The 10,483-nt window shown below is 36.9% G+C and overlaps 1 protein-coding gene across 1 annotated transcript; it reads left to right on the forward strand.

Moving 5' to 3' along the window:
- Window positions 1-982: 982 nt before the first annotated feature.
- Window positions 983-6,376, forward strand: LOC104592496 (zinc finger BED domain-containing protein DAYSLEEPER-like). The gene is made up of 2 exons (XM_010251891.3): window positions 983-1,152; window positions 4,069-6,376. Exon 2 carries the CDS (start codon window positions 4,089-4,091, stop codon window positions 6,090-6,092), a length of 2,004 nt encoding a protein of 667 aa, XP_010250193.1. The 5' UTR covers window positions 983-1,152; window positions 4,069-4,088; the 3' UTR covers window positions 6,093-6,376.
- The last annotated feature ends 4,107 nt before the right edge of the window (window positions 6,377-10,483 follow it).

A 10,483-nucleotide genomic window follows, 5' to 3' on the forward strand; every position in this document is an offset into this window, starting at 1 on the left:
GGTTGTTGTGCATTAGACAAATTTTCTTTAAAATAAAAATATATCATAACATGGGCCACACTCTTTAAAATTTGTTTGGCACTTTAAATCAGAATGCTTTTGTGGCACTATAAAATTCAATCCAGTATGTTCCTCGTGTAATAGCCTAATAGGTAGGTGGAGTTTCTCCAAATCAAGAGAACTACCCCACTAAAAGACAAAGAAAATAAGTGATTCAGTTCAGCACTTTCAGCCATCATTGAATGGCCCCAGACCCTTCAAAATGACTTTTCCTTAACTCTTGTGCCCGTTTCAATACGCTGTGGAATCAATGATAAAGTATAACATCAACATTTAAATACATAGGATTCACATTTTTACAGTGGAGTCATGAATTTATTATGTGGAATCTTGTCATTGGTTTCACAGTTTACTGGACAGTTAAAGCGTTTAGCTAATCCGAATTCTTCAAGAGCGGCTTTCCGTTCTGTAAGTAGCCCCATATAAACAGAGTCCAGAATAAATAAGCCTTGTTTGGTGAACACTCGAGAAAACTCATATATGCCGTTGTACAATCAAAAGAACCGGCTTTCTCTGTGAAAACAGTTCACTGGTTCAATCAAAACTCAAAAGCATCAGCGGTTCAGCCCTCCCAAGCGGGCCCTTAAAAGCAAGGCACCATCTTCGAAGCAAACCTTTGGTAATTGGTACCTTTGGGCTATGGACCGGCTAGAAACATGGTCCACCAGTCCGGAACCATACAAAGCTTTTGGTCCATATGGGTATTCAAGGAGAAATAAACATGTGGACTACCTAATTGCTTCGTTCTGCAGTGGTGGGCCCCCACACGTGAATTATCCAGATCTAATCAATCCTAGTGGGCTATATGTACGGTTTAGGGTCCATTAAAGGATAGATACCTAATGGACCTCAAGTCCAAATCCAATTGAGCTTTTTTCTTACCATTCCCTTTTATCTCTCCGAAACAAAAGTCTATAGCTTTAGGTCCAATAGGTTGTAGGCTCAAGCCCATTAACTCTATCCCCCTCTCACGCTCCCCCCCTCTCTCTCTCTGCAAAACCCTAGATTACCAAAAGTGAAAGAAGCCCGGCCATTGTATCCGATCGGCAGACTCGTCCTCGCCGTGGATCTCCGCCGTAAGGAGCGGCGCAAGTAAAACTCTAACCTTCTTTTTGTGTGCTAGTTTTGCAGAGTTTAAGCTTTTGATTCATTGTTGTTCTTGATGTCAGGATCGAAACTGTTTACGTTTCCTTCTGATTTATTCCCCTACGATGTTCTGTTCCCTTTGAAAATCTGATTTCTCTTCTCTCTTGCCGTCTTTCTTTGATGGATTTGTACGGATGTAGACTCTTGTAATGTTTTTGTTCGTTTCATGCGAAGCTGTGAGATGGGTTTTAGCTTCTTCGTCTCTGTAGAGAAGATTACAGGGCCATTGGTGTGAGATGGGTTTTGTTCTTAGTTAGAAGAGTTATTGCCTTATTGGAGGCTTCTGGTGATTTGCTTGACGTAGGTTTAAGCGGAAATTCGTAGATTTTGGCGAAGCCCATGGCGGATCCGCCATTATTTGAGCTGTCATGGACTGAATCTTTTCGAGCTAAAAACGATTCATAAAACTCTGCTTGAGCCCAAGCCCTAGCCCGAACGAAGCAATGATGGGCTTCAAACTGAAGGTGGGATGCCGACTCAATTCATGAGTAGCCCTTTTGTCCATTGGGGGGCTTGGGACAAACATGGGCTTAACCATATATGAAGGTTTTATATCCAGCCCAAGCCAATCTGTTAGCCAGTCAGCTAGGGTGGCTAGACTCCGGGTGGACCAGGTTACCGGTTTGTTTCTGTCTTAAGTACTGATGACGTCACTGCCGGTTGGTCTGATCTGTTGGATTTTATGGTGACGACTTGGGACTACTGATTAGGGTTGTCCATGGGAGTTGAATAGTTGATGAGTAATCGAGTAGCTCGTATGAAGGAACAACGTAGGCTGAATAGGGTTGTCAATGGATTGGCCACTTGGCCTGACCCAACAGAACCAGACCAACCTGACCCAATTATATATAGGGTATGGGTCTGCATTACATGTCTCGATTATGATTGGGTTGTAACTTGGAGCTGGTTTTGGTTGTTCCCAATTAGATGTTTGTATAGATAATTAGTCTGTATTACCCTGTTTTTCTCATGATACACTTGTAGTATCATGTTATAATGTCCAGGTGTGTCAAACTATAGGTTCAAAGTGTCAATTATAATGGGGTCTTATTTGGGTCAGACCTGCTAGCCGCCTAACCCTGATTATTAACTGGGTAAGTTCTGGGTCTGTTATTACAACTGGTTCTGCACATTTATTTATTTGGTCAGGACACCCTGACTTAGACTACACCTGACCAATTGACAGCATTAGACCTGATCATTCTACTTCAGCAATACAAGGTTTCAATGATCCATATGTATTATGCTGTTTCTTTGGAGTTTGAAACTTTGAATGCACATTACCAGATGGTAGTTCTTCAATCAAGCTTATGTATATATGTATGTACACTTAACACTGGGTGTAAATTGCTTTGTTTTGACAAATTAAACTTGAATTTAATATTGAATGGGTAATTTTATATATTGTAGGTTGTACAAATAATTTTTAGAGTTTAACATCTCTGCTTTGAAAATTTTTCCTGGGTGATTGGTAATGTAGAAAGTTAATGCTGCTCCTAGAAGCTCTTCCAATATGGCTACCTTTTGGGCTTTCTGTAAATGATAATTATACGGTGCCAGTTTGCAGTATAGGCCTATTTTAGGACTCTTCATAAGATGGTTAGGTTAGCCAATGTGATGTTTTGGCTCTGGACAACTTGAGTTGGTTATTCAATGGGCCATGTAATACCAGCTGCTATACAATGGATTCAATGAAGCTCCTAAAAGGAAACTATATCTATCCGGGCAGCATGTACAACTGCTCAAATTCAAAGGAGAAGATGGATCACTTCTCTTAACCGATTTGAACAGCAGAATGTGATAGTATTTTCAGTTGAACTTCTGTCATCAAATATTCTATTGGCATTTCATATATCTGCAATTACTAATGTTTATTATTAATGCACAAGTCCACAATAACCGTCTTAATATATTTGTCTTCACCATGATTGTTTATAAAGTTACTGGTGAAGAGAACTCATTCAGAGTGGGTCTAATGTTTCTGTTGCAAAGCTTAAAATTAGCCTATTCTTCATGATGGAGTGGATTAGTAGTTGAAGGGCACTGTCTGGTAGAATTTGTAGTATTTGTTGGCTGATCACTGCATAAGAGGGTATTTGGCCTCTCAGATTTCCTCTGGGAGACAAAAGCCATTTCTGCCTTGATGAACACCCTGTTCTGGTGGGCTCCCTTATCTGCAAATGCTTTGGAAGATGCACTTGCTAGTAGTGATGGGGAAACCAAGTTTTGTTTGGGGAGTGCAAGATATAAATGTACTGGCTGTACCTTTGTTTTTGTTTCATTCAGCTTAAAGCTGTCATGTATTAGAACATGTTTTGTCCCTGCTATTAGACCTCCCTTGTAGGAGTTGCCACCTCATTCTTTCTACTCAATTCAATTGTCTGACTATTACTGATTAAAAAATTCTCGTCACCAAAGCTGCATCTTTATTGAAACCATTGTGCTTGTGAGTTTATTTTATTTTCTAATACTCCTTGGGAGGTACTATGTATGATGCTAAAGAAGTTGGTTCTTGAGTTAAAAATTTGTAATCTGTGACAAGTATAGTTGGCCAGGTGACATGAGTAGATGATCTCCTATGAGCTCCTTTCAGATGATTTCTAGAACCAGAAGTTAGCATGAGCATAGGAAGTTTATCTTTCTATGATTCTTTACACTTGTAAGGAACTTTCACCAGAGTTCTTCTGAATCTTTTAGAACATTTTCGAGCCAAACAGTTGAAACCCCAATTGGTTGATTATTGGCTGTATTGATCTCTTTGTATGAGTTCACTAATGTTATCTTATAATCCTTGCATGCTTCTTTGCACACACACAGATCTCCCTCTTGAGCACTTGTTTATTTATTTGTTCATCAAAGCAGGGGCTTGGTTCCAGTCTAAGATGTTAGCAACAACTGAAAACAACGAGCCAATTAGTACAGAACCAACACAGTCTAACAAGCGAAGGAGAAAGAAGTCGATTGTGTGGGAGCACTTTACTATAGAACCTGTAGGTGCTGGATGTACAAGAGCTTGCTGTAAGCAGTGCAAACAAACCTTTGCATACAGTACAGGTACAAAACTAGCAGGGACCAGCCACCTGAAACGACACATTATGTTAGGGACCTGCCCAGCAACTCGTCGTAATCAGGAAAAGAATCAATTAACACCGTATACTCCAAACTCAAAACCTGGTAGTGCTACTGATCCTCCACCAAGGAGACGCTATAGAGCAAGTCCTGGCACACTAAGTTTGTTTGATCAGGACCGCTGTCACCATGAGATTGCTAAGATGATCATCATGCATGAGTATCCACTTCACATGGTAGAACATCCTGGCTTTGTAAGCTTTGTCCAAAACCTTCAACCTCGTTTTAGTATGGTAAATTTTAGCACTGTCCAAGGTGACTGTGTAGCTCTTTACCTAAGGGAGAAACAAAGCCTTATGAAGATTCTGGAAGGGACTTCTGGGAAGATCAGTCTTGCCTTAGACTTGTGGACATCAAATCAAACCCTAGGCTATGTGTTTGTAATGGGACACTACATCGACAATGAATGGAAGTTACAGCGGCGAATTCTTAATGTTGTGATGGTACCATCTATTGAAAGTGGAAATGCATTCAATCATGCTGTTGCTACTTGCCTTTCTGATTGGGGTTTGGAAAGCAAGTTATTTGCTGTCACTTTGAATCAGCAGCTCTTGAATGATAGTGCAAATGGAGATATTAGAGGTTACTTCTCCATCAAGAATCCAAATATGCTTAATGGCCAACTACTAATTGGCCATTGTTACGCCCATGTTTTAAGTAGTGTTGCACAAGATGCATTGGGAGCATTGCAGGAAATCATCAACAAAGTTCGGACAAGTGTGAAGTTTGTGAAGACGTCAGATGCCCATGAAGAAAAGTTTATCGAGCTTAAACAACAACTTCAAGTTCCCAGCACAAAGAGTCTGTCCATTGATGACCAAAAAAAATGGAATACAACATATCACATGCTGGTGGCTTCCTTAGAGTTAAAGGAAGTATTTTCATGCTTGGATACCTCTGATCCTGATTACAAGGAAGCCCCAACCATGGATGATTGGAAGCAGATTGAGACTCTATGCATATACTTGAAACTTCTATATGATGCAGGTAACTTGTTAACCAGTGCAACATACCCAACTGCCAACACATTCTTCCATGAGGTATGGAAAATCCAATTAGAGCTGACCCATGCAGCAACGAGCCAGGATCCCTTTGTAAGCAGCCTTACCAAGTCAATGCAGGAGAAATTTGATAGATACTGGAGGGATTGTAACCTGGTCTTAGCAATTGCCGTTGTTATGGATCCTCGGTTCAAGATGAAGCTTGTGGAGTTCAGTTTCTCAAAGATCTATGGTGATGATGCGGGTGAATATATCAGGGTTGTAGATGAGGGAATTCATGAACTCTTTCTTGAATATATGGCACAACCCCTTCCTCTAACACCAACTTATGTGGAACGAGAAACTCCCAAGACAGAATCACCGGGTGGTATCCTTCTGTCCAGTGGTGATGGACTTCTGGATTTTGATGTCTTCATTTCAGAGATGTCAAGTAGCCAAAACTCCAAGTCTGAGCTGGACCAATATCTGGAAGAGTCACTGTTGCCCCGGATACAGGAATTTGACATCTTGAGTTGGTGGAAACTGAACAACCTCAAGTATCCAACACTTTCCAGGATGGCTCGAGATATTTTAGCAATCCCTGTATCCCCTGCCTCAGCTGATTCTGTATTCGATACCGAAATCAAAAGGCTTGATTCCTACCGGAGTTCCCTTCGTCCTGAGACAATCGAGGCCCTTATTTGTGCCAAGGATTGGCTTCCTCATGGAACGCCCTCTGCTGAGCTTTCCAAGGCCATTGTGAAAATGGAATTTTGAATTTATGTTATTTCCTTTTTCTTTTTTGCTCATCTTGAAGTGTTTAAGCTTCAGACAGTAGCTTATTTCTATGGGTTTTCTTTGGATTTAGAACTCACAACAGCTGTAATATGTGTTCATAGTTTTCTTTGGTAGGTTGGATAAATTTTGTCTCTTTGATATCGTTCTTGTTTCTTGGGATAGTTGGATACCTGACATTGGTCCGTTGTGACTTGTGATCCATGACTATGAGTGACAACATGTGGTTCTAAAAATTTCTTAAAAACTCAAAGACTCTTTTACTATTTGACTCCAGTCAATGTTGTTTTAATTGAAGTATCCTATTTCCTCTTTTACTCTCCTCCCGTCACTCATCTGCTTTCTTGAGTCAATAAAATAGCCAGCTAAGGTCTGAGGTGGTTTCATTCCAAGGCATGAGCTGAAACTCATCTTGCTTATCTGCTTTTTACTAATACTTGGGCCTAAACTGAATTAACCAAGCTTGAGACTGTATTGCTATAATAAGGTGACAGGTAACAAAGCCTGGTTACTGGGTTCTTACACTCAAGGCAAGCTTATCTAGGCACTCGATAAACCACTACTCAAGGCAAGCCTATCTAGGCACTCCATAAACCTGTCATCCAGATAACTGGTCCATTTGAGGACTTGATTATGGGTTTACTCGGTGTGATATGAGTTTCAAAAAATTGGGCCCTAAAAAAGCGAGGCTTGGGTGACAAGGTGTTTTTATGGGGTATGTGTTGAATAAAAAGAAAAATGTAAATATGTAATATATAAGCAATATAAGATATCATTAGTAGAATATATACTATATATAAAAGTGTGGATACAAAGTACAAGTTTTGTGGACTAAAATTATCTTCTATTTTTTTATTTGAGAAAGTATATAAAAGTCATTTTATTATAATTTAATGTCAACTTATATGACTACTAAAATGTCCATATTTGTGTATTTAGTCTATCTCTAATTGTAAGGGTTGAAAATATAACTTCAATTATTACTTTTCACTTTATTTAATTCCCTCTCAAGTCTTATACTAAAAGTATTAACTCTCATTTTCTCTTATTAAATTCTATATTTAAGTTAATTTTCACTAATAAATGCTACTAATTAGATCTATTTCAATATTTTTAACAATATAAACCCATATATTATAAAACTGGCTCAAAACAAAACCATTCTTTGTCCTAGTGGTGGTTAAGCAATTCAACCATCTAAACCAAAATGATCAATCTATGAAGTCATAGTTAAATAACAAAATTTTTAAAATAGAAATAAATATAAAAATTACAAAAATATAGAAAAAAATAGACACATTTATGATATTTTTATTAATCAAATTAGAAAAAGTGTAATAAACAAAAATTATTTTTATTGATAATGAAAATAAAATACATAATTTAGAAATAACCAAAAATGAAATTATTTTATTGTTTGACAAAGATCAATAGTTCAACTCTTGGGTCAAATGTGTTAACATTTAATGTCATAAATAAATAATAAAACTTAATAAAGTATAAAAATACAAAAAATGAAAAAATACATAAATTTTATAAAAAAATCAAGCACAAGTATAATATCATATAATTATCATATTAAACAAAAAGTAAGTGTGGCATATCAGAATTATTTTTACATGCAAAAATACAAATATATATATATATGTATATAGAAAAAATTAAACACATATATAATTCTATATTTACACTACTATTAAAAATATGAATAAATTGAACTACTACTTTTCATTTTTGAATTTAGTCCATATTTAATTATGAGGTTTAAATTATAAATTGAACTACTACTTTTCACCTCATTCCCCTCTATTTAAGTCTTACATGTTTTTGATAAATGAACAAAAAGATATATATACACCAAAAAGATATAACATTACAAAAAAAGAATTTAACCGAGCTGGGAGGCTTGTCAATAATATTTCAAACTTCACAACTCGATCTGATAATTACATATTTGGATGAGACGTTTATGTAATCAAATTTGGATTTTGCAATATGCATTTGATTAATAAAAAATACATATTTATAGAAATCTTTTGATACATTAATCCTATCATTATCATCATCTAGAATTGTCATGTACAAAGCATGTGCACGCTTACCAATTTACTTAAATAATCCAAACAGGCCTATCCATTTGTAGTAATTTAGATGTTATTATACAATTAGATAAAAGGGTAAAATACTAAACTTCCCATGTTTTAGAAAATGCACTAAAACTTATCATATTGTTTGAAAAAAAATTGTTTAAAGTATCCCCAAATTTTTTGACAATTGACAATTGGCAGCATCCATTAATGGAAAAAAAAGGAGAAGACTATTTTAATCTTCTTTCTTCTTCAAATTTTTAAAATTTTGCCATTTAGATGTCAAAACTTTATTTGATTGCTTTTTAACAGGATGTAATCAAATATGATCATACCAGTCCAAAAGAGGAGAAACACCACACAACAATAATTCCAGCACTCCAAATATCAATTTTGTGGTGCATAGTTACATTTCAATAGGTAAGCTGGGTACGTAATGTATTCATCATTCTTTGATGGTATATTTCTAAAGAAGAAGACTCCAGTGATGGTGAGGATGGGTTAGTAGTGTGATAGTGGCGTTGGAGGTGATGGCGTGATTTGTTGATAGAGATTAGAGAGGGAATGCTAGAAATACAAGTGGAGACAAACACAGGAACTCAGATCCAATGAAAATTTTGAAAGCAAACAGGGAATAATGAGGAAAATTAGCAAAAACAAAATTTGACAATGCTCTCAGGCCCTGTTTGATGATTTAAGTACTTATTAAAAAAAGTACTTGTTACTTAAGGCTGTCTGGTAACCCACTTTTCAAATCACTTATTATGTTTTTAAGCACTTATTGGGGTAGGGATGTTTGGTAAGCTACTTTCCCCATAAGTGTTTATATTGACACAAATGACAATTTTACTCTCCATTGTAGATTACTCAGACCTCTTCCTCTCCCTCTCATTTTCTTCATCAGAACTGTCGAAACTGTCGGAACTGTAGATTGGACAACAGAAAGACTCCTCCTATTAACAACCTTCACAAAATTCTTGGATTCCCATTTCCGCCTCCCGAGTTTCTCTTGACTCCCTCTTCTTCTTTCGTTGTCTTCTAGCTTTATCCCCAGCTAGTATGTTTGATATCTTAGCATCTAGTTTGCCTTCAACTTCATGCCTGGGAGGATTTTGTTGCTTCCAACTGATATCTTACAAGGTCCAACTCCCGATGCTCAAACTCAAAACCATAGATTTTGTTGTCGTTCAACCAGAATCATTTTCGTATTTTGGAGGAAAACGAAGGATTTTGTTATCTCCGATTGATATCTTACAATTTTCGGTGCTCAAACCCAGGACCATGGAAGCTTCAGTAGAGAATATCTTAAAAAAAAAATTGTAGACAAAAAGAAAACCAAAATTTTTTGTTGTTTTTGTGAGAAATCAAAGAATTTTGATAAGGGTTTTGTAGAAGAGCATGAATCTGACCTGCCCATTTCCCCATTTTCTAATGTTGGTATTGGAGCCCTTTCCTACAACCGTTCTTACCTATATTGTAAGAACCTCCACCGCTTTTCCGTACCTCCTCTCATATGAAAATGGGCATTTTCAGGGTAATTCTCTCCCAATCTCTCAGTTTTTTTCCCATAAATTGTAGCTTCAAATTTTCTTTATTTTTTTTTCTATAGATGGATTCAAGGAAATTTTTTGGTTTCATTAGTGTTTTGAATTCTTCATCTTTTGCGTTAGTGTTGATCTGTTCACCGCTTACAAGACCTATAAGAATGGTTGTAGGAAGGGAAAAGTGGTGGACCTATAAGAATGACTGTATTAACTATACACCCAACTCCGCCGGTTGGCTTTCGCTCACCGTGGAATGTCACCGGTGGACCTGCAACCAAACGCCGCCGGTGGATCTGCAACCAAATGCCGCCGCTACCTGTTGTTGTAAGATTCCAAATGGAAGAATAAGATGATAAACTCGAGTAGGGGTAGTTTTGTCATTAAAGAAAAAAAATAGGGACAGGTTTGTCCTATTCGAATGAAGAAGCACTTCTTCAAAAAGTGCTGAAAAAAAAACCACATCCATGTCACTTTTTTAATAATAAGTACTACTTACCCTCTTTTTTACCAAACACCCATAAGCACTTAAAAACCACTTATTGTGTGGTTCCATCTCTTAAAAGAAGTACTTGTTTAAATAAATACTTCTTTTATTCTCAAACACTACCTCAATTCCAGAGACATGATCTGACACGTTTGCAATGACGGATCACGAATGTGTTGACTGTCGAATGTAGTTGAGTCTTGACAATTTTATCACTTATCAAATGAAAAACTTTCTATTGGAGCATTTTTGTTTCTC

The sequence above is a fragment of the Nelumbo nucifera genome, chromosome 8 (assembly GCF_055504915.1).
Source record: "Nelumbo nucifera cultivar China Antique chromosome 8, China Antique-T2T, whole genome shotgun sequence".
NCBI lineage: Eukaryota > Viridiplantae > Streptophyta > Magnoliopsida > Proteales > Nelumbonaceae > Nelumbo > Nelumbo nucifera.

Coding starts and splice junctions, on each gene's coding strand:
- LOC104592496 (XM_010251891.3), top strand. CDS start 4,089: ATGTTAGCAACAACTGAAAACAACGAGCCAATTAGTACAGAACCAACA.